The sequence below is a fragment of the Trachurus trachurus genome (genome assembly GCF_905171665.1).
Source record: "Trachurus trachurus genome assembly, chromosome: 11".
Classification (NCBI taxonomy): Eukaryota; Metazoa; Chordata; class Actinopteri; order Carangiformes; family Carangidae; genus Trachurus; species Trachurus trachurus.
Window position 1 is genome coordinate 29,045,223 of NC_139904.1, and position 24,025 is coordinate 29,069,247.

The window sequence follows — 24,025 nt, forward strand, 5'->3', positions numbered from 1 at the left end:
TTACTTTAATAAATCCATTTTATATTACCGTTGTCTATCTACTTCAACATACAATTCATAGGCAGACAATAGCCTATTGTTTAAATTGACCAGATGTCATAGGACATTGTATGGAACATGTACATTTTTTCAAGTTAAATCTTTATCATTAGTTACTTTGTCAATTGGTTATGTTTGTGTTTTGCTTTTAAATAGAGCAGACGTTTAAATTGCCCTGTTAAAGTAACACATGTAGCTGCAGAAATATTATAGCCTACTATATCATATTGACATCAGCAAATAATACAGGATAATAGTGTTCATTTTTTTATCTTTTATTTTTTTACATGATTATGAGATATCTGCTTCAATGTCCATAACTTCAAAATATAAATTTAGGATAAAAAACTAACAAAAAATTGTTTACGTTAGTTTAAGTGACAAAGTCGCCAATGTTCCAAAGTTGGCAATGTCTGAGGCGTCCCTGAAGGCAACACGGCGTTGTAAGAGTGTAATGAATGATGTACTGCAGCCCTGAATCGTGGTCCATACACGTGTAGAGCGAATTTGAGGGTAGATGGGCTTTTAGGGTAGCACGGTAGCAAAAAGTGTTACTGTTGGGGTCGAAATCTCGTCTGTTACAGAAGATCTCGTTTACAGTTGTCGTTGTTTACAGTTTGTTGTTGAAGGGGAGCTCTGGCCGAAGAATATTTTGGTAAGTTGAAATTTGATGCTGTGGGAAGACAGATGCTGTAGACCTGTTAGCAACAAGCGTGGAGTTACAAGTTAGACACAATACCAAAGTTTGACTTCCGGTTCAAAATCAAAATTAAACTGAACAGTTGCAGTACAGTGATTTATTTTAATGACTGCAGTCCAAACAATTATATGTAAAACAGCCACATATTATTATCTCAGTATTGCATTACCACGTGTTTCATATGAATATTAATAAATAACTACCGTTTGCTTTTATTTTGAATGCAGCACTAGCTACTTTTTCTTGTGAGGGTTGCTAACTTGACGCATCTCCTAGAATGGAAGAGCATGTTAGCTAGCCAGTTTTACCTGAAAACAGCCTCAGGTAGTGGTGGCATTTTGTACAGCCACCTTTAAATGTGTCTGTTTACCGCTGTATATCTAAGAGGATGCCATGTGGTCGTATGTCAGCGAGACAGTGATTTTCGTGAGCTCATATCACGGCTAACAATAAGGCTAAAGCTAAAGGCGCCGTGGTACCGTTCACTTTGAGGACCATGGGGTTTTGGACGGGCGGCCTGCTTGCTCGTCGTATCCTCTCTAAGCGGAAGTGGGGGTTCCCCGCCCGCGCGGCCCGTGCTGTGTGAGTTACCGAGCGCTTCCATGTACCACGCTTTGGGTACAGTGTTGTGTTGTGAGAGGAATGAAAACCTTTGAGCTCTCTCTTCTTAGCAAATACTTCTTACTTCTTAATACCACCGAGTTTTTTGTCACGTTAATTAACCAGCGGGTTTTAGACGGCAATCACTTTTTAAGTATTTGGCTTAGTTTCCTTGGCAACAACAACTCGTGTTCACGTTGTAGAGCAGCAAGGACAATGGAGGTTTAGCCATTGTTTGGTTAGTGTAACTGCAAAATGATACAAGACATCCTCTCTTATTGTAGAATATGCCCTCTCCAATGTATACATCTAAATACCAGTTTACAGACATAAAAATAAATAAATAATAATAATGCAAATTATTGTTTTTTTTTTAATAATGTACATCCTAAATTCACAATAATCCCATAACAAAGTCTTATACAGTACATCACCTCTACAAACGATAATATAGCCTACCTCATGTTTCTAAAACTAAACTTAACTCTACTTTAAAGGGATTGTTCAACATTTTGGCAGATTTGCCTATTGTCATAATCCCTACAGTCATAGCAGTAGGTTCATTACAATTAATTATCGGTGCATGTTGTTTTGAGATCAGCGGGGCAGAGACGTGAGCTGCTCAGCGAACACAATGGAGTTGAACGGTACAGGTCCGCGCTATGAAATAATAATGTAACATTATGAGACGGATGACTAGGAATTATGGCTTTAGGCAAATTTGCCAAAATGTTTAGCTGTCCCTTGAACATCGAATTAATCTACCTCCAGTCTGTTGAGGAGCCTTCATCTGCAGTCGACAAATCTCCATACGTGGCAACCTGCCTGTCACCTTTTATAACTGTTGATCTTCACCATGTTTACACTCATCTTTTATTTTTTGTATTTTCAACATGTAGAGTTGACATATTTTAAAGACCAAAAATAAAATTTCCCTAAACACAATCCACTGTGCTGCTGGCTCTAATCCTGAACCTAGTGAACTGCTTTCCATGAACTGGTGTCTGTTATTTTTAATCATCCGCTCTGCAGATCCCAGGGCGCAATGATGAAGTACATCCTGGTAACCGGAGGAGTTATCTCAGGCATCGGCAAAGGCATCATCGCGAGTAGTGTTGGCACAATCCTGAAGTCCTGCGGCTTACACGTGACCGCCATCAAGATCGACCCGTACATCAACATAGATGCAGGCACATTTTCACCGTATGAACATGGTAAGTGAGAAGAGAGGGGTCATTCTTATTTTAAATAGTCTCACTCTCATGTTATATAGGTTGTCTGATTTTGTCATGCTCACTGTGTTTAGGTGAGGTGTTCGTGCTCGACGACGGGGGTGAGGTCGACTTGGATCTGGGGAACTATGAACGTTTTCTTGACATCCGGCTGACAAAGGACAACAACCTGACCACGGGCAAGATCTACCAGTCGGTCATCAACAAGGAGAGGAGGGGAGACTATCTTGGCAAAACAGTGCAAGGTAAATATTGCTGTTTAAAGAGGAACTAAGCAGGATTTCTCCCGTGGCTATGCTACATTTTTACCTTTTTTAATTAAAAAGCTCCGGACTAATTGCGATCGTAAACTACATTACGAGTGAGAACGGACTCTCTGTGGTCAATTCAGAATTATAGCTGCGTTTCCATAGCAGGTTTTCGCAGAATAAAAGCAATCTTTCTAAAATTTTGAAAAAGTATAATTCCTATTTGCAGGTGTTTCCTTTGAAAGGTGTTTTGCAAATGAGCCGTAATTCTCTAAAGTAAAGTCTAGTCTCACGACTGTAACAGAAGGAACTATTTTTTGGTTATTCACACGGACATGTTATTGTGTCACATTGTGTCTGATAAATCAGACTGAGTTGAATAATTGTACCTCACACGCCAAAGTTTTATTAAAGGGATAGTTCAACATATGGCAAACGGCCCATTGCCATAATCCCTGTAGTTTTAGGAGTAGGTTTGTTACCTTTAATTGTCGGTGCAAGCTATTTTTAGTACAGTGGAGCAGAGCCGTGAGCTGCTCAGAGCTAAACTACTGAGGCTAATGGAATTTCTTGGTTTCCCTCATCGAACTCATCAAATACACAATCCAACAACTCCACAACGCTCTGGTGGACAAGTTGTGACCTGCACATTCACCACACTATGAGATAATAACGTAATGTTACGAGAGAGAGTCGTTTTAGAGTTAAATGCAAAGCTGTAAAGAGACTGCTTGCCAAAAAACTGCCCCGGACGGTAAAGCACATCAGCCGCTTTGCATGAATTTACCTCTAAAACGACTCTGTCTCGTAACATTACATTATTATCTCATAGCGTGGTAAATGTGCAGGTCACAACTTGTCCACGACAGCGTTTTGGAGTTGTTGGATTGTGTATTTGATGAGTTTAGCATAGCTCTGAGCAGCTCGCGGCTCTGCTCCGCCGTTCTAAAAACAGCTTGCACTGACAATGAAAGGTAACGAACCTACTGCTAAGAAAGAAAAAATTACCAATGGGATCATTCCCTATCACTTTTGTGATACACTCTTATATCAACACGTCTGAGAAACCACCTCATGAGAGCGTAAAAATGTTTTGGTGATATTTGAGTGTTTTTTCTAAATGTAGGCATTTACATTACCAGTTTTTAATTGCGATATTTAGGTTTTACGGATTTCCAGGGGTGATGGAAACGCACCTAACGTTGTGTTTTTTATCTCATCCCAGTGGTGCCGCACATCACAGATGCCATCCAGGAATGGGTGGTGAAACAGGCCGCAGTACCAGTTGATGACGATGATGTAGAACCTCAAGTTTGTGTAATCGAGGTAAGCTGCATGTGTTTACTTTGTCACTTCAGAGCAGTTCTGATTTGACTTTACGATGTAGAGGCTCATTTCCTCTTTGAACATTTAACCGAATCTGAGGCTGCCTGTATCATTACTGATAATATCTGTGTGTGTTAACTGTGTTTGCAGTTAGGAGGCACCGTAGGAGACATCGAGAGCATGCCTTTCATCGAGGCCTTCAGGCAGTTCCAGTTTAAAGTAAAGAGAGAGAACTTCTGCAACATTCACGTCAGTCTGATACCACAGGTAAGAGAGAAACAACCTCAGGCCTCTCTGGTTACAGCTGAGGGCAAATATCCCCGCTGCTGTTGGAATTTGCATGTTGAAATCTGCACTTCAACATTTTTTGAATGCATACACAATAGTTTCACATTCAATATGCATGTGTAATATTTATGCAAATTGAGAAGAAGGTAGAATTTGTGAAGGAGAAAGAGGCAGGTACAAAAACACACAGGTCACATGTGGGGGTTGAATAAAGGGAAGGTACACTGATCAGCATAGTTAGTAGCTAGTAGCCCCCCCTTTGGAAACTATCACAGTGTATGAATAGTAAATATCTTGGTCAAAGTTATCTGAGAGCTCAAGTCTCCTGGGTTTCTCATTCTTCTGCAGGCTGCTGCTTTGTTTCCCTTTTCACTCTGAAACTGTAGAAAACTAAAATAATACACTGAAATTGATTAAAATATTGCAAAAGAGTGTTTCATGTTTAACTTTATTTGGAGATCATTTCATCTTCCACTTGCTTACTGTTCACAATAATAGGAATTTTGACCAGGGGTACCCAAACTTTTCATAATGCCACTGTATCCAAGACCAAAACAAGACATTATTAACTCATTGAGTGCCAACCACGTAATTTCTCGTTTTTCGTTCCCATGCGTTGAGTGCCGAAAACGACATTTTTCGTTTTTTGCTTTTTTTTTATATTATGAAAATAGACACTTTAATACACATTATATGTAAATTTGGGGACTCTACGACGAGGAGAACTGAAATAGATGACGATCAAAGTCACATGACAGCTCATGATCTGGAAGTTTTTATCATAACTCGGCTTCTGCAAACGGAGTTCTGCATGCAGATGCAGCGCAGCTGCTCCGCAGCTGCTCTGCTCTCACCCGCGCTGCTGCAGCAGCTGGGAGCTGAACCAGGAAGCTCTCAGCCGACAGTCCCGCCCGGTCTTCACCTCGAGCAACACCGTGTCCTCCCCAAAGTCCTCCCACGGTAAAATCTGATGGTCTCTGGGCCAAAGCAGACCGGCATCACCGACCCGTACCACAGCAGGACCGCGACCACCGGCGGGACCGGTATTCGCGAGCCGCGGTGGCCGACTGACCCTCACGCTCCGCGGCGAGAAGCTGTGACACGGCACGGTGCGTCTGTGTTATTGTTGTTTAGTGGCGCCCCCCCCGCCCCCGCTGGTGGTTTTGTGAATAGAACAACCATTGTTGTATATATTTATCTTATACGAGCCCTTTGATCCAGAAATGCGAGTGTCAGAAGAGCGACAGACACAAACAGCGCACCTTTCATAAAAGACGCTCTATCTCCTTTTCTAGAAAAAAAGGAGGGATTTTGGTGAAACCCAGCCATGTTTAGCTTGAGTTTTCTCAGGAACGGAGGCACGTAGAAACAAACGGTTTGTGGTCATTTGAAGCATTAAGGTAAACCTTTCAATTGAGCTACAGTATGTGTTGGTGGCAATAATATAGAATACACTATGGCTCTAAATAAAAAGTCAAAAATGGTCTAAATTGCCGGTACACTTGACTAAAACTTTGGAAAGGAGCGCGGCACTCAATGAGTTAATGTGCCTGAAGTAAAAATAGCTTATCACCTTAGCTGGTTCTAAAACCCACTCTTGCAATAATGGTCCAGCAGCATCGTTCCACTTTCTCACTATTATCTGTTGGTGAATAATGACACTGGTCTGGACCCAGTTTTTTTTTTATTACAGTCAAAAGAAAATACAATCAGTAAAGCAATAAAGGAGAACAAAACAGCCAGTCACATCGACAGCAACATAAAAAAAAAATACAAGACAGAACAAAACAAAACAAATAAATAGATAAACAAACACCCAAAAACAGGTATGTCCAAAGACATTATATCAAAATGGGCACCATAGTTCTATCACAAAATCACAAACAGGGACGATACTGACACACCAAATTCTTTTTTTTTTCTTTTTCCCCCACTCATTCCATAGCAGTTAGAAAACAAGACCAAATGTTTTCATATTTATCCACCGAGTTTGTGTTACAATATATGACTCTTTCCAGTTTTGCTATTTTAATGAGTACATTGAACCATACTTGGATACTAGGAGCTGATGTAGCTTTCCAATGGCAATATAGTAGCTTCTTAGCAACAGTAAAGGCTATTGCTAGCCATTTATTATTTGCCTGGTTCACAAGCCTGGAAAAGATACCCAGAAGACAGACAGCAGGGTCCGGCTCTATATGAGTTCTAGTTATTTTGCTCACACAAAGGCAGACCTCAGTGGTCTGGACCCCGTTAGCTACAGGTTTTACCATGAGGTTGATGGCTTTAGGGTTACCAAGTACTGTATGTATATAGTTTGGGACATAGTTTGTCTGTCTCTGTGATATGTTTATGGTCTGGGGTGTCTTTTAAACCTAGTCTGAATAACCTGCCAGTTATATATAGGGGACATTTTGAACTGCAATAATCTTATTCTGATTGCTCTGGAAACATGTTCAGTAATACCATTTTATTCTAGTCACACTCTTCATAAGAAGTGTCCCAAGTTATTTATAAGCATAGAATAATGGTGGGAAGTCTCATATCCTGCCTCTGTGCTAGCATCAGTCATGTCTAAGTGTTCAGTGCCTGGCAGTTTCATTGGGAGGAAGAAAAAAAGATGATTTTACCAAATAAGGTTTGCTGGTAGCTTCCCAGGATCAAACAGGAAATAGCTGCTGTAAATGGATTGTAATGTTGGTGTTTTTTTTAATTTAATTTTTTTAAAATTTCTGTTGCATGTTAATCTCAGTGCACCGCCACTTTAACATATATATTGTCTTTGTTGCCTTGTCCAGCCCAGTGCGACAGGAGAGCAGAAGACCAAACCGACACAGAACAGCGTCCGAGAGCTGAGAGGACTGGGTTTGTCCCCTGATCTGGTGAGTCACGAGTCCCCTCCCCCCCTCTAAAACAATGTTTAAAGAACGACCAAAGTGTTTTCGAACATTGTGGGCTTTAGAGCAGTACACACTCCAGATATAGACAATCATTCTCTGTGTCAGGCCTGATTGTGCCACACAAAACACAGCACCGGTTCAACAAGAGGGTGGAACACTGTGTGAGCTCTTGAGCTGATGAGGTCTGAGTGACACTCCTGATTGTGTCGTGGTGATAGAGGGAATCTGCCGAAACCTCTGACCTAGAAAGATTAGAGCGTGGCCGACAAGGAAATCAATACTAATACAGAGGGACACAGGGCCATTCACTTCATCAATGGCTCTAATCAAAACATTTCCCTTACTCAACAGCACCACCAGCAGAATCTACGAGGTAATGTTTGAAAAATAAACCTTTTTTTTAGATGAAATCTGAACATGTTTTCTCCATAAAACTCGCATGTCATAAGGTCACCTCTCTCACCCAGGACCTCATCCCAATTTACACATGTCCCCTAAACGCCTCTCATACAGACTATAGGTAGATGCCACAATTTAGAGAAGTAGCTACAGCTCATATTAGGGAGTGATCAAAATAAATGGAAGAAACCTGAGCTAACTTCAAATGTCATAGTAAAAGATCTGAATACTTGTGTCAGGATTTCTTTTTTCTTCAATAAATGTACAGACATCAAGGGGTCTGAATACTTTCGGAATGAACTGGATGTGTAAATGCTGCTGATAAATGATAATAGAGTACACATGTAATCAAAGATGTACTCTTGTCTCCCTCTTTGCTGGTGTTTGATGGTTGAATTTTCTCCTCATCTTTTGCCCACAGATCATGTGTCGCTGCTCCACCGCTCTGGAAACCTCAGTCAAAGAAAAGATCTCCATGTTCTGCCACGTAGAACCTGAGCAGGTACGTGACACTGACACTGACGCACTTTGATGGTTTCAGCTCTGATGAAGCGTCAGGCTTAGTTAGTGAGTTGGTAGTTCTTTATTTTGAACATGTAAAAGAAAAAGAGAAGAAAAACGTGATCAAACAGTACTACAAGGAAACACACAAGTCTAAAGAAAACATTTAAGAGTGAAAAATAATAATAATACTAATCACTCTGTTTAATTCTTAGAATCCTAATACTTAAAATAATAATAATACTGAAAATAAATAGCATGCCCAAAAAAGCAGTAGGAAGAAGAATGTCCTATAGCTCCTTCATCCACATTAATCACCCATTCCAACACACTTCCTAACGACAATGTTCATATGAATATCTGGCCGATACACATACATTCCTACACACACAGCATACATAATATACCCACACACATACACACACAGGCCTACATAAATATAGACACACACACACGCCGTATAAACAGAAGCAAACATGAAAAATCCGAAACAAATAAAGTCAATAAAAAAAAAAAATAATAAAATAAGTTTATAGTAATAAAAAAATAAACACACACAAAAAATTACATTTATTTATGGTTGTGCACTCTTTTAATTTCACATTCATTTTGTTCCCATGTCTTACTCCTATAACAGAAAACACAACAACCTCTCCTTGTGCGTACCCTCGAGGCTTTTTAAATAATAGTTTCCCTTTAAATATTAACCCCCTTCCCTTTTCATGAATATTTTCCTGCTAGCAGATGGTGTTTTTTCTTTGAAACGCTCTGAGCAGATGTAAACTGACCGACCCGTCTGGTTTCAGGTCATCTGTGTGCAGGACGTGTCGTCCATCTACAGAGTACCGTTGCTGCTGGAGGACCAGGGAGTGGTGAGCTACCTGAGCAGGAGGCTCAACATGCCCATCGAGGCCCGGCCCAGGAAGATGCTGACCAAGTGGAAGGAGATGTCTGACAGGTGAGTTTGATACGATACAATACGCTTGTCTTCTCTCCTGGCCGGTTTGATCTTTCTTTTTGTTTGATTTTTTCAATACTCTTTTTATTGGTTTTTCAATTTTATGAGCACAAAACATACAAGGCAAAAGAAAATAGTAGAAATAGTAGGTGCTGCAATATAAATGAGTAGCACATGAAAGAAGAAGAGGGCAGTCAGCCCTCATCTTCCAGGGACATATGATGAGTTATAGCTTCTGTAGGAAGGAGTGCAATGATTAAGGTCATGAGTCAGCTTCTCAAGAGGAATAAGAGCAGCATTTTTTTTCAGCCAGAAACAAAATAATTATTGACAGAGATTTGGTATCTGTGTCAGAAACATTTAATTTAATTAAATTTGTTTATTTAAAAAGGTCAATGTACATTAATCAGCTATTTTCTCTTTTTAAAGGGATAGTTAAACATTTTGGCAAATTGGCCCATTGCCATAATCGCTATAGTCATAGCAGTAGGTTCGTTACCTTTAATTGTCGGTGTAAGCTGTTTTTAGAACGGAGGAGCGGAGCGTCAGGCTGCTCAGAGCTAAGCTATGGAGGCTAAAGGAATTTCTTGGTTTCCCTCATCAAACTCATCAAATACAAAATCCCAAAACTCCAAAACGCTTTCGTGGACAAGTTGTGACCTGCACATTCACCACGCTATGAGATAATAATGGAACATTACGAAATGGAGCCGTTTTCGAGGTAAATACAGAGTCTGCTTGCTGAAAAACTGTCCCTGAACGCAACGCGCATCAGCGATTTTGCATGAATTTACCTCTAAAACAACTCTGTCTCGTAACGTTCCATTATTATCTCATAGCGTGGTGATTGTGCAGCTCACAACTTGTCCACGACAGTGTTTTGGAGTTGTTGGGTTGTGTATTTGATGAGTTTGATGAGGAAAACCAAGAAATTCCCTCAGCCTCCATAGCATAGCTCTGAGCAGCCTGCTGCTCCGCTCTTCCGTTCTAAAAATAGCTTACACCGACAAATAAAGGTAACGAACCTACTGCTATGACTATAGCGATTATGGCAATGGGCCAATTTGCCAAAATGTTTAACTATCCCTTTAAGGAAAAGAGAAAGGAAAAAGCCCAACATAAATGCACCAGAGTTAGCAAATAGCTAATTTTCACCCGCTGTCCTCTGGCAGTTTACACAGAAAAGATTTCATTACAATGAGACAAGACACAGGGAAACAAGACAGACATAGAATCAGACACAATATTGACAGATGAAGTAAAACAGACAGTACTATGAGAACTCGACAGAGCAACGCACAGGGATCAGAGGTACAAAGAAGTGTTCTAACAAACATTCCAAACATTGTCTGGAGTGGTTTAGAAGACAGAAAGAAGGAGACGCCAAAAACAGTTTAGGGAAAACCCCGGGTTTGATGGTTTTTGAAGTTGTGTATTAATGCACATGTTGTCCTCACAGGTCAGACAGACTGCTGGAGCATTGCTGCATAGCGCTGGTGGGGAAGTACACCAAGTTCTCCGACTCTTATGCTTCTGTTATCAAGGCTCTGGAGCACTCGGCCCTGGCCATTAGTCACAAGTTGGAGGTTAAGGTACGTACACACAGTAGACTTGTCATCTAGTAGTTGATATATGTCTGTATCCTTGAACTGTCAGATCTGGAACCATTTCATGTTGTTTGTCTGTCTCGTCTCATCAGTATATAGACTCTGCTCATTTGGAGCCAAGCACTCTGCACGAGGAGCCGGTGAAATACCACGAGGCCTGGCAGAAACTCTGCAGCGCTGAGTGAGTCCTGAGTTCTTATGTCTGGATGAAATACAACCTGGACTTCAGTGTAGAAGTTTCACTCAACAGTTTTTTCCCCCTCTCTCTCCTCAGTGGAATCCTGGTTCCAGGAGGTTTTGGTGTCAGAGGAACTGAAGGAAAGATTCATGCCATCAACTGGGCGAGGAAACAGAAAAAACCTTTCCTAGGTAGAGGATAGATACGACCCATCACACATTATCAGACTTTATATGTAACGCATTTGAAAACTGATGCCATTGTTGTCGTGTTGTTCCTGCAGGTGTGTGTCTTGGCATGCAGCTGGCTGTGTGTGAATATGCCAGAAACGTGATTGGCTGGAAAGGTAAGATAAAGAAAAACATCTTTACCCCAAAGTTACAAGCTTAAGATGGGTCAGTGTCCTGATTCAGATTTGGCTCCTAAAGATGCGGAAATTTAAAGGGATAGTTCAACATTTTTGGCAAATTGTCCCATTGTCATAATCCCTATAGTTTTAGGAGTAGGTTTGTTACCTTTAATTGTTGGTGCAAGCTGTTTTTAGAACGGCGGAGATACACAATCCAACAACTCCAAAACGCTGGATTGTGTATCTGATGAGTTTGATGAGGGAAACCAAGAAATCCCATTAGCCTCCATAGCGTAGCTCTGAGCAGCTCATGGCTCTGCTCCGCCGTTCTAAAAATAGCTTGCACGGACAATTAAACCTAACGAACCTATTCCTAAAACTATAGGGATTATGGCAATGGGCCAATTTGCTAAAATGTTGAACTATCCCTTTAATTTTTGTCTCCCCATGCTGCAAAGTAAAAAGAAGCTGTTATATTTCTATATGCTTTTACATTTGTGGAAAAAAGGAGCGAAGGAGTTTCAGTGAACATGAAAAGCAGTCAACCCTGTGATTGTGTCCCAGGTGGAACTTGACAATAGAGAAAGACACTTTGTGTAGTGTTTGGTCATCAGTGGAAACACATCCACTGACAGACTCGGGGGCTTCCTGTGCTAAATGCAGCACAACAGCATCAGAACAGAACTGAGCCTCCTCCATGTTCCACAGTGGGGAGATGTTCTTTGTGTTTGACAGCTTCATTTTGAAACACAGAGCTGATGGGACTCAGTGAAAAGCTTTCTTTTGTGTCATCTGTCCAAGTCACAGTCTCTCAGAAGCATTGTTGTCTTGTCAGCATTGTTTCTTTGGTAAACTGCAGCTGGGCTTTATTAATGCTCCTCCTCATTCAGAAACAATGTTGTAGTTTAATCTTGGAGGTCATCTTATTATCATTATTCTTTTTTTTGTATCTTCTCTTGCATTGTCAGTTTTCCTCTTGTCCTCAAACTTAATAAGAAGTTAGAGCAGCTGTTCTCACAAGCTGTGTGGACATTGTCTTGTAGTATTCTCTTTAAGTCACTTTCTTCCTCCTCCTCTTTTCTTTCTCTCATCAGTATTTAGTGTGATGTACACAGTGATACCAAACAGCATCACGTTTATGACCACTTCTCATGGGTACCAGCTAGATTGATTATATTGGACTGAAAGAATTGGGGGGGCCAGGAGGAAAACCAGTCCCCAGCATCATGTTATTTTATACCAGTTGGCTACTTGTTTCTACTTTCTTATATTAAATGAAAATTAAGCCGTTAAAACAATGGCTTACAAGATATCATTTTATTCAATCCTGCTACTTTCAGATTAACACAGGCCTAATGAAGAAGGTAGAGCATTTATCACGGATGTGGGATGTAACAAAAAGCAGGCCAGTGTTCAACACATTTAAACGTCACAGTGGGAATTTTACACAATACCCTCTGATTAAAAAATAAATAAATAAACTAAAACCATTAAAATCTGGATTGTTCAATAACAAAGCAAAGTGGTCCACTCAATTTACACAGATACTTATACTTTTAAAGCTTTTACTTGGTCTTTTGCTTTTAGACAAGGGATTCTCCAGGCAGGGACAGTTTTCACTGACTTATATACAGCGGCGAAAAAAAGAAAATGCGACGAGAGCTGGATATGGATCACAATCGCCCAAAACCTGCAGTTTGTCAACATATCTTATCTTAATGATCATTGAGATGACGTAAATCTTCGTGGGTTGATAGATGGGGATATTAACGGTCCTTCTTGCTGCTCTGTACAGTGTCTGGTCGTGTCTGTGTAGGCCCCGTAACTGTGAACAATATCTCTGAACAGTTTTTCTAGAAATTAGCTGATATTTCCTTTGAAACCGATGCCAATATTGTATTTCATGCACCGCAAAGGATTCTCAAACACACCTACACAGTGAGGAGAAAGCAGTGGCTGGTGAATACAGTCTAACTAAACTAATGTCACATGTCTCTCCCCGTTTTGCACTTAGACGCCAACTCAACAGAGTTCGACCCAGATTCGAAGCATCCTGTGGTGAGTTATTTTTAAACCCAGAAATGATCCGCTTGTGGTTTGACCTGATGTACTCGAACGCACTCAAAGATTCATTCTTCAACCCCGTGCAGGTGATCGATATGCCAGAACACAACCCGGGACAAATGGGCGGCACGATGAGATTAGGGAAGAGACGGACCATATTCAAGAGCAACACCAGTGTATTACGTAAGAGAAACCTCCAGCCAGTCACTCAGTCATGTGTCTGCTGCATCCGCCTGGTGCTTAGAGTTGTTGTGTTGTTCCAGGCAAACTTTATGGAGACGCAGAGTACGTGGATGAAAGGCACAGACATCGCTTTGAGGTACGTTTACTGCTCCGTTCATCAGCACTGTTTACAGTGGAGTGTGTGTATGTACTTGGCTTAGGGTTAGTTTCATAAGGTTTTTTTTTTGTTTTTTGTTTTCAAAATCTTTTTATTGAGATTTTCCAACAAAATGACACATTGGTATCAAACAGTGTGGAAAAAAGACATTTACAACAGTATGTCAAATCCCCTGAACCCAGCCCCACCCACCCACTTCAGACTGGGACAAACAACACACAAACACATAAAAAAAGAAAGATAGAAAGAAGATGAGGAGAAAGAGGAAAAAAGAGAGTGGGATGAAAGATTCTGAAATTAAAGGGATCCGAGCTTAGTCCTCCTCCGCATCTGAAGATATAGGTCAGGAGAATTAACAAATTCCAAGAAGGGGGGAGCCAAGTGTCATGAAATCTTTTGGTGGAGCCACTGAGTGAAAACCTAAGTTTTTCAAGTTTCAGCAAGATGGAGAAAGTTGGGGCCCGCCTCGCCGCAACAGAGAGGTCACTGTCAGGAGGAGAGCAAAAAATAGCTGATAGAGTTAGGGGGAATAATCTGATCTATAATCGCCACCTATGGTATCACAAATACTTTGCCAAAAGGCCGTCAATTTAGTGCACGACCAAAACATATGAGAATGAGTAGCAGGGGATTGATTACATCTATTAACAGGTATCATTAACCGTGGGATCAATTCTGGTCAATTTTGCATTCGTGTAATGGATTCTGTGGAGAACTTTACACTGAATCAGGCTATGACGAGAGCAGATGGAAGAGGTGTGGACTAAGTTTAAAGCAGGGGTCCATTGCTGATCCATCAACACCATAGACAGGTCATTCTCCCATGCGGTCCTGATGAAATTAAGAGGTCAAAAGTTACCAGACTTTTCGGACTGTAAGCTGCTACTTTTTCCCCCGCCCCGGTGTCCCAGCTCTCGTCTCTGCACACCGCAACACAAACACGCTCCGTAACCCGTAATCTTTTGTTTATGACGGTTAAGACTACACAAACACACGCGCCGTAGCATCGTATATGTTATGTAACGTTATCCACTCCTCCATTTATTGATTTTCCGCCGGCTTCGTTGTAAATAAATGCACATGGGCGAGAGGAGCATAACTAAAACAGCGGAAAAGCGAGCGGACTTGTATAGTTCCCAACTTTCTTTCTGTGTAAATATCTCATGTTACAACATGAAAACCTGCAGCTTATATTCAAGTGCAGCCTATGTATGTACAAAATGTATTTTCTTTTCAAATTTAGCTGGTGCGGCTTATATTCAGGTGCGCTCAATAGTCTACAACTCTGAAATGCATTTCCTTGTGTGTGTACATGTTTTTTTTTTTAAATGACATGTTCATGTGCAGGTCAATCCAGAGCTGAAGAGCCACTTTGAAGAGAACGGATTCCGCTTTGTAGGTCAAGATGTGGAAGGAGAGAGAATGGAGGTCATAGAACTGGACGGTAATGCAAATCAAACAGTGATTCACTTTCAATTGTTTCCAAGTCAGAACCTTTTGAGGTTAATTGCACCACCAAATTCAGTTTACTTTGCTCTTTTTTAACGTCATTCTCTATTTTCAGATCATCCATATTTCGTCGGAGTGCAGTACCACCCAGAGTTCACCTCGCGTCCCATAAAGCCATCGCCCCCCTACCTTGGTTTGCTGCTGGCTGCTGCAGGGAAGCTCCAGAGCTACTTACAGAAGGGCTGCCGTCTGTCTCCACGGTAATCAGGCAACATCAATTCTGCATCCACGTATATACACAGTACGAGCGCACAGACTTTTCTCTAACAAACAGTATTTTGACTTTGACACAGAGACACATACAGCGACCGGAGTGGCAGCAGCACCCCAGACTCGGAGATATCGGAGCTGAAGCTACCTTCCATCTCTAACGAATGACTTGGAGGTACAGAAGACCGGGGCTCGGAGTGCAGATCACTGGAAATGATCATATTCCAGATACTCAAGCAAATACAAAAACTGTACTCAAGTGAAATAGTAAATGTACTTAGTTTTTCATCAGTGTTGCTTTAATTACCATGTTGTTGGTACATTCTTTGATATTATTTGATTACATAACTGGTTATCACACAAAACACAACTAAATTCCTCATTGAAAACTAAGTGAGTCACTATTATTATGTTGGTATTATGAAACAACCACAGACATGTTAGATGGGAAACATTTTTGCTCAGGGGCCATGATGAGTTTTAAAATTTGACAAGGCTGGTCCAGTATCAGATGGAGAGTGTTGGTGTTGACCAATATAAATGACATGTAAAAGCTACTTCCTTAAAGTAAAAGACAACGTATAATCAGTTTCAGTGGAGCAGTGTTGTTGGTCCCTTTTTTATCAGTGCATCGAAATTTGTGGTCTTTGCTACAATTTGGACAGTTTTGTACTGCATATGGCCTTAGGTTTGCCCATGCCTGTGTTCATCAACATTCATACTTTAATCTGACCACCAATATGTGACGGTGTGCTACCATCTGTTAGCCTAGGAGTATCAAGCTAAATAGTCATGAACCAATAAAGCAAAATTCAAATCTTACTTTCCCGTTTCAGAAAGCTGACCATCCTGGCAACACAGCTGTGAACAAGGATTTGGGTCCCCCACCCCAGGCCTGAGTTTGGTTTCTTTCATAAGAGATGGACCTGAACATCAAGACTCAGGAATGGCATTGTGCAGATGCACCACCACTATCAGATTTGTCCCCCTGACAGCTGTGCTACTGTGGCCTTATTGTAATTAGATACCGCTATATTGAGTGGCAACCATTTACAGCTTCTTTAAAGTTCCTGTAATGTGTGTATGTAAGATAAATATAATAAAGGGATTTCAGAGGTTGACATGTTATTTTATTGCATTTCACCATTGCATCATGAAAACATTGGCAGCCTCTAAAGCTGTAAACACATCAGAACTTGTTTTACAGTTCAGTCACATTGCTGTAAGCATCACTCCATCTTCTGGGTGGTCTGCGGTCAGCCTGATGGGTAGGGACTGCTACCACGCCACCTGGTGTGGGCCTCCCACATCACTGCACCTGAAATTTAAGGGAAATTGTTTAATACAAATCAAGAGTCATCTGTTAACACATAAGTAGGGCTGATCTCAGTCCCATATCCGCAAGGTTTCAGCCAACAGTCACCTTATATTTGTCATCATAGATCACATTAATTTAATCAATATGAAACATCTTTTACATACCTTCAGAAAACCAGGAGGGTCTGAGGGTCACACAGTCGATACCAGACGACTAAATCTCAGTCAGCGATACCTGCAGGAAGCAGATTGTTAGAAGCAGGAACATGCGACAGAACATCTGTAGGACAGTTGAGTGGCTGTTGATGGCACGAGAGGGCCACAACAGTCAAAGACCACCCCATGTTCTTGCACGCACTTGGAGAACATTGGACTACAAACAAGTCCATGTCCTTAGGATGCATGCTGAAACCTATTCAAAATGTTATTTAAATTTACCTCGACATGATCCATCTCCATCCAGTCACTGCTCAGCCATGAGGATCACCTGAGGAGCACAATTTGAGAAAGTCAGTTTGTGGATTCTATCATCACTTCCTTAATTTAAAGAAGCATGGCTCAGGAGTACATATGTCTCAATCAGACCTATATCAGTGAGGGCAAGTTTGTCATCACAGCCAGTAGCTTTTACTTAACATGTTCAAGGCCTAAATTCCAAGTTACCTGTATCAAGGTGGTTCATCTGGTCTTTTCGTCATCAGCAATATACAAGATCTGCAGCGAGACAAGGCAGAGTTGAACATTAGACATCACAGAATTAAAAAAAAAAAAGTCACATTTCAGTCCTATATTTCAGATCAGATGTCCTTCCCCAAAATGTTGCTGAAACAGTTATTTTCAAACTGAACAGCGACCGTCGGTGAAAGTCTTCATCTGGGCTTCCGTTTGACCGTTCACTGCTACGTGAGAGCATGAACGGCTTCGATAGGAGCCTGGTATAAATAACGGTACATCGAGTCCTTGAGGAACATACCTGCATTGTGTGCAGACATCCATTGTTGTCGACAGTGGAGAGAGCTTCTACTGGTTCAATCTGTGGAGAGAAGAGACAGTCACATTAATATGGCTTAGTCAAACGGCTCTACAGGTCATCATCTAGATTTTTTGGTGTTAGAGAGGTACTACGACCCAGTAACACCCTGTTCAAGTCTATGAAACACTTGACCCCCATGTTGTGGTCTACACAGCATGGTACATTTCCAGTTTTGATGCAGCTTTTAGTAGCTCTGCTTTTGCACTAGCTGTAGGCCAGATGTGCCACATACTCGGTCGTTTAAAATGTAATTGTAGTTACTTCCCCCCAAAAGTAAGTGAATTACTACATTATAAAATTAACCAGTTACCAGGGAAAGGTATTAGTAACGGAGGAAGACCGAGTGAGTCGGTTAGTTCCAGATAATAGTCACCCCCCACCCCACTAGTTGATACTGAAAAAAAGTGCATAGGCCTACTTTACCCCAAACGTCACTTGGCCACCATGTACTGATTAGTAATCCAAGTAAACCTACAACTTAGTTTAAGTGTGACATAACTGCATAGTGGGAATAAAACTACAGTGTGAGATGTTAAGGGCTGGGCCACGTGGTTCCCATGCGCGGAACCACCATGTTGCGTTAGCGTTAGCACCGCTCTTAGCTTAGCATAGGCCCAGCAAGTTACTTCCAATCTTAATAAAAACACAGCATATCAAGATTGTGTGTCGTCACATTAATTTATACCGTGCTTTAATACAGTTCAAGTTAACGCATTGCTATAGTAACTTAGGCTCCATACTAGTATTAGTTTCTGCAACGTCTACCACTGCTCCCATTGCCCATACTAGCCAAACAGTCAATAACATTGTAGTTTACTCTTCAATGCACAGTCTATTAGCTGCAAGCCGAAACACTTGAACACATAATTATTAGGTTAGAAACGATGAATGAGGCCTTACCAAAGCGAAATGTCAGCTAGCTCTTCACCCCAGAGAGCACGGGAAGAAGAAGAGACTGAAGAAAGGGTCTCGTTGCTTTTATACACGCCGGCGTCAAGGAGCGCCCCGCTGATTGGCCCACATGCGGGCCACTTGCATGATGGGATATGTATTCCTTTAAGTTCTTCTTCTTTTTAGACTACCGGTAAGTTCTGTGCCTCTTTAGCCTCATTGTCACGTAGACACATTCATTTAAGTATAGACAGGTTTTTCGCGGCACAAAATGGTGCTTAGTTTTAATAGCAAGAGTTAAAATCATATATCAAGTGTATAAAGAGAGAATTAACACACAGCAAAGCGAGACCAGAGAGGGAAAGGAAGCTACTTCAGAACCACGGACAGCAGCCTGCTTCCTGTCACTGATGTCCCGCGTGCGGTTTCCAGATAACAACAGTGTGGTGTGCTGCGTTCAAAACAAACAGTTGCGAAATGCTGCTCCTTGGTGCTGAAAAACTAAATTGTCTGACATAACGCTACTGAATTTCACACAATGCACTTTGGGCTAAACTTTATACACAACAACGGTCCTGTTTGCAAGTTAACGCTGAGAAATTCCTAGTGCAAAAGCTGCCCACTTTCTAATGATTTTTTAGAGATTATAAAAAAAAAAGCTGGCTGGTGTTTTCTTAAACCCCCAGCTTAAAGTCTGACCCTTTAGCTACAGCTGCCTCATTCACGACCACAGTGTGGTTGGTAGTTGTAATATCGCGTAGTGGAGCATAGGTAAAATCTATCACATGATTGCTGCGGCCGATCTGTGATCTGTGCTCCGCGTCTCTCCCAGAGCGCGAGGCACAAGGCAGCAAGGAGACGCAGCGGCAGCCGGGGCTTCATGTAAACACGCCGCGCTCAGGGCTTTGTTTGACACACACACACACACACTCTCTCCACACACACACGCACTCCGCTGGTATCCCCCTTCTAGTCATGCCATGGATATTTTGTGGCAATACCAGTTCAGGATCATTTTACTCGGGGATTCGACCGTGGGGAAGTCGTCGTTGCTGAAGCGCTTCACGGATGGTATTTACAGCGATGTGGCGGATCCGACGGTCGGTGTAGATTTTTATGCCCGTTCGCTTGATATCGAGCCCGGGGTGAAAATAAAGCTCCAGCTCTGGGACACGGCTGGTCAGGAACGATTCAGGTAGGTTAAAGAAAGATCAAGAAATGCAGCTTGAAATAAAAAATAAAAAAAACCCATCGCTCTGTAATTGAACGTAAGCATCATTTCTCACCGACATTTGTGCTTAGATCTGTGAAAGGCCTCGGTTCGCCGCCGTAGCCTATTTAAATATGAAAACCGTTTAAATGAAATGAAGGCCATTGTGATGCAAGTGAGTGTGCACAGTGAAAACGGTCAGGGGTAGATTAGGCGATACAGGCCTCGAGCTTGTGCCCTGGCCTATATACATAAAAAAAAACATTTCAAATATAGGCTAGAGTCGCATCCCTGCATTCATTCACGGATGATGGGCAGCATCCTCATATTCAGGCGCCCATGTATGATTCCATCATATAGCACGGTCTCCAGGGCAACACAGAAGATGACAACTGTGTATCCAAATGTAGTTTTGCATTCAACTGCCCTGTTGCTTGTGCTTGTTTTATGTGTTTTCTGTGCTGTCATGGATGATTCCCCCTTTAAAGCGCTCCTCTGTCTGGAGAAGCAGCTCTTGCTCTTAGATCTGCTTTCTCTTTTGAAGCTCAGGCTTCTGAGGGTGTTTTCCAACAGGCTTCACCTCACTTCTGTCTCAGTGGGTTTGGCTGTGTGATGATGTACTGCTTGTGAAATCAATGGGTATTTTTTTCATCACCAATTGCATGGATCACATGTGTGCAGCCTGGTCATCCCAAGCAGACTACTGCCTCTTCAGGGGCCCACATATCCTAATATATGCTATGTTTGCTGTCTGGTTTGTAGTAATTTGATCAATCTCACTAACTGAATTAAATGACCATATTGTGGGCCAGATGGGTATTTAATAACCATTAAACATGAACTACTAAATCACTCCTTAAAGGGAACCTGAAATCAGTTTTTACATAATAGTCATGCACTATATCTTAAAGGAGCCCTGTGTAAAAAAAACAACTGAGATATAATACCATTCATAGCCTACGTCCATTGATGTGGCTCACTGCATCAGTGTTGAATCAAAACAGACACACCTACCTCTCTGCAATGGGGTATTCCACTTCAACATTGAAAGGGAGGTCTGGGTAAAACAGAATTCAGCTGCTTTTTAGGAGGGGCAGTAACACATAAAGTGCCTGCAGAGTCAGTGGGCTCAGGGACGACTGGGGCCTGTAGCTCATTTTGAACTGTTAGGTTAATTTGGCCCTGGATTTGCATCTCGCACTTGGATGATAATTTGTTTAATTGGATCTGTACTAAAAGTGAACATAACCTCTCCAGTCTTTGCAGATTTTTGTGTGATTTTAAGCAAAGTGTATTTTCATGCATGTATGGAGCAAAATATGAATCTGGTCAGAGTGGTAGTTTGACACATGAACTCGAGTGACTATGCAGGATTTTCACCTTAACTATGCTACATTTCATTTGTACCTTAATTAAACAGCTCGTGATTGTGATGGTTAAATAAATGACTTGTAGAGCCTCCGACCCGGTGTCCCAGCTCTCGTCTCTACGGCACCGCCACACAAACGCGCCCTGTAACCTGTAATCTCTTGTTTATGACAGATAAGACTACACAAATTATACATAATTGTAACACTTTTATGATAAATAACATTATTCACCGCTCCATGGATTGATTTCTCACCGGCTTTGTTGAAAACAAATGCACATGGAGGAGAGGATAGAGACAGAGGAGAAGAGACCAGACTTGTATAGTTCCCCTTTAATTTGTGACTGGAGACCTGAAGCAAAAATATTTGGATCTCAAGCACTGACCTGCTGAGATCCCAGAACAATATTAATAAATAGCACAAATGCAAACTTTTACTCAACATGGGCTTTACATTGACTTGTCTTACCTTGAGACCAGCCTCTAAAACACATGACCCTGATTTGGACCTGAGACTTGAGGCATTGACTGGTCTTACTGTGGTTAACCTCAGACTGGACCTGACTAGTCATAACTAACTTGAGATTTGACTCTGACAGATCTTGACTGACTCGAGGTCTAACTTTGACTTTTCTCAAATGACTTGAGACTTGGACCAAAGGGCATGAACATAGCTATAGATCCAAAAATGGAAGACTTTGGAATGTTGAGAGAAGTCGTCCAATATTTCCATAGAGGGACTTTGTCATGTTTTTTGACAGTAAGATGACTTTGCTTTCACTGTCTAACATGTCCATGTCTTGTCTTCCCACCAGGTCCATCACCACATCCTATTACCGCAACTCCGTGGGCGGGCTGCTAGTCTTCGATCTCACCAATCGGAAAACCTTCGAGCACGTGAGGGAATGGCACAAGGAGGTGAGTGAGCACATCCTGCCTCACCACATGGTCTACATCCTCATCGGCCACAAGAGCGACCTCAACAAGGACCGCAAGGTGAGCCGGGACGAGGCCGAGCAGCTGGCGGCCGACCTGGGCATCCGCTACGTGGAGACGTCGGCCAAGTGCAACAGCAACGTGGACCGGGCCTTTGAGCTGCTGACCAAGGACATCTATGAGCTGATGAAGATGGGAGAGATCGTCACCCGCGACGGCTGGGACGGCGTGAAGAGCGGCCTCACCGCCAAGGTCCTCTACCCGGCCGACGACGAGGAGGAGCTAGCCACCGCGTCCGCCGAAAAGGGCTGCCACTGCTAACTGAGAAACTTCTTGCGTCCGCGCGCGCTGTCCCCCGTCGCGCTAAAGAAAAAGAAAAAAAAAAAGAAAGAAGCTCGCCTCGTCTTCACAAGCCGTCCATTTATAGAAACAAGTCACTCAGGCTCCGCACCCCCGTGATACCATCACCCACCACTTCCTCACTTTGTGCTTCGTGCTGCTTCCCGCGTATGGGACGACTGGGATTCTTTTCACACAGGGGGGGGGGGGGGGCTAGTGTACAGTCTGATGTGTATCATATATAAGCCAGTTGTTTATCTAAGTCCATATGGTGTAGCATGAGCCAAGTTGTTTTTGGCCTTGTTAGTTTCAGAAGACAGACCATGTTTCCATCCACAAGTTGTTATTCACATTAAGCAATATGGAATTCAAAACGCCTTATGGAATTCAATATGAAATTCGATTAAATATCATGAATATCAATAAAAAGTTAATACGGTCGATCTCGTCGGATTTTCTCTTGATCGATACAAAGTTTATACGACAAATGCCGATTTGTCTGATAAATGTGAGTTGCATCATGTTTTATGTGAATTCTGCTACGTGTTCCAGCTGTTACAGACACGGTGGAGTAAACACAGGTAGATGCAGGTGAACAGGACAGACTGGCTTCATGTGAAGAGTCTCCATCTCTCAGAGCAGTTTGAAGCTCTGCTGTTCACAAACCACCTCTGGTGTCTGTAGGATTTAACAAGAGGTGTTTAGATGACAGGCATGTTGCATTATAAAAACCAGTATAGCCTAGAACTTAGGCAGTATTTACCAACTTAACATTGCTGGCGTACGTATGGCTCAGTGTTTTTTTCAGTGGTTTCCAGTCTGCAGCCTGACCTCAGATAATCGGTTAAAGATGGAGGATGGATGTCCTTCTGTATTACGATTAAGTATAAAAATGAATGGAAACACCTTTTTGCAAGAAAACAATTGGATACACCAATATTATCGCAAAACAGCACATGATCTCATTGTGCACATTCGATTTAAAGGTCTGAGATGGAAACACACTTGAACCGGCTTTATTCACATTAATTAATATTTGTATCGATCTTCAGATAATTCCAACAACGAGTGGATGGAAACATGGTTCCAGACAGCATGCAGAGGTGATCAGGTTCCTGGGACTGAGAGTTCGATAGTCCTTTTTCAGGTAGCTGCAGGTTCTTCAAGGTACAGATGAGATAACCATGGACTGTCAGTCAGTGGTACACTGTGGTCGGCCATCACTTCCATTCCATGTGGCACCATCGTGGGTTTATAACTGTCAAAAGTTTGTGCAATGCTTTGCCTGCAATCCTATGTGACTGTAATATTGTAAATAATAGTGAACTATATAGAAGGGTCACCAAAAGCTATTCAGTTGATCGTGTGAACAAACACAGTGCACTCTACAATAAGTTTCACCATTTGAAAATGAATATGCTCCTCCTGCTACCGTAAGCTGTATGTGCACATAAGCCAAACTGACTTCAATCTTTGATCATT

General features: G+C 41.9%; 2 protein-coding genes and 1 long non-coding RNA gene across 3 annotated transcripts; 2 read left to right on the forward strand and 1 right to left on the reverse strand.

Annotated features, from left to right (window-relative positions):
* The first annotated feature begins 482 nt into the window (after window positions 1-482).
* ctps1a (CTP synthase 1a) lies at window positions 483-16,547 on the forward strand. Its single transcript, XM_083981675.1, has 19 exons — window positions 483-694; window positions 2,372-2,553; window positions 2,646-2,816; window positions 4,045-4,145; window positions 4,296-4,412; window positions 7,232-7,315; window positions 8,154-8,234; window positions 9,040-9,191; window positions 10,651-10,783; window positions 10,891-10,979; window positions 11,073-11,167; window positions 11,260-11,322; window positions 13,340-13,383; window positions 13,476-13,572; window positions 13,653-13,708; window positions 15,077-15,173; window positions 15,294-15,438; window positions 15,532-15,623; window positions 16,285-16,547. Exons 2-18 carry the CDS (start codon window positions 2,385-2,387, stop codon window positions 15,614-15,616), a joined length of 1,779 nt encoding a protein of 592 aa, XP_083837801.1. The 5' UTR covers window positions 483-694; window positions 2,372-2,384; the 3' UTR covers window positions 15,617-15,623; window positions 16,285-16,547.
* Window positions 16,548-16,588: 41 nt separating this feature from the next.
* On the reverse strand, window positions 16,589-18,738 carry LOC310993586. Its single transcript, XR_014595746.1, has 6 exons — window positions 18,699-18,738; window positions 17,739-17,798; window positions 17,429-17,479; window positions 17,204-17,252; window positions 16,931-17,000; window positions 16,589-16,766 (listed from the first exon to the last, which is right to left on the reverse strand). It is a non-coding gene; the product is annotated as an uncharacterized lncRNA (long non-coding RNA).
* Window positions 18,739-19,558: 820 nt separating this feature from the next.
* On the forward strand, window positions 19,559-23,202 carry rab42a (RAB42, member RAS oncogene family a). The gene is made up of 2 exons (XM_083982245.1): window positions 19,559-19,884; window positions 22,084-23,202. Exons 1-2 carry the CDS (start codon window positions 19,670-19,672, stop codon window positions 22,523-22,525), a joined length of 657 nt encoding a protein of 218 aa, XP_083838371.1. The 5' UTR covers window positions 19,559-19,669; the 3' UTR covers window positions 22,526-23,202.
* The last annotated feature ends 823 nt before the right edge of the window (window positions 23,203-24,025 follow it).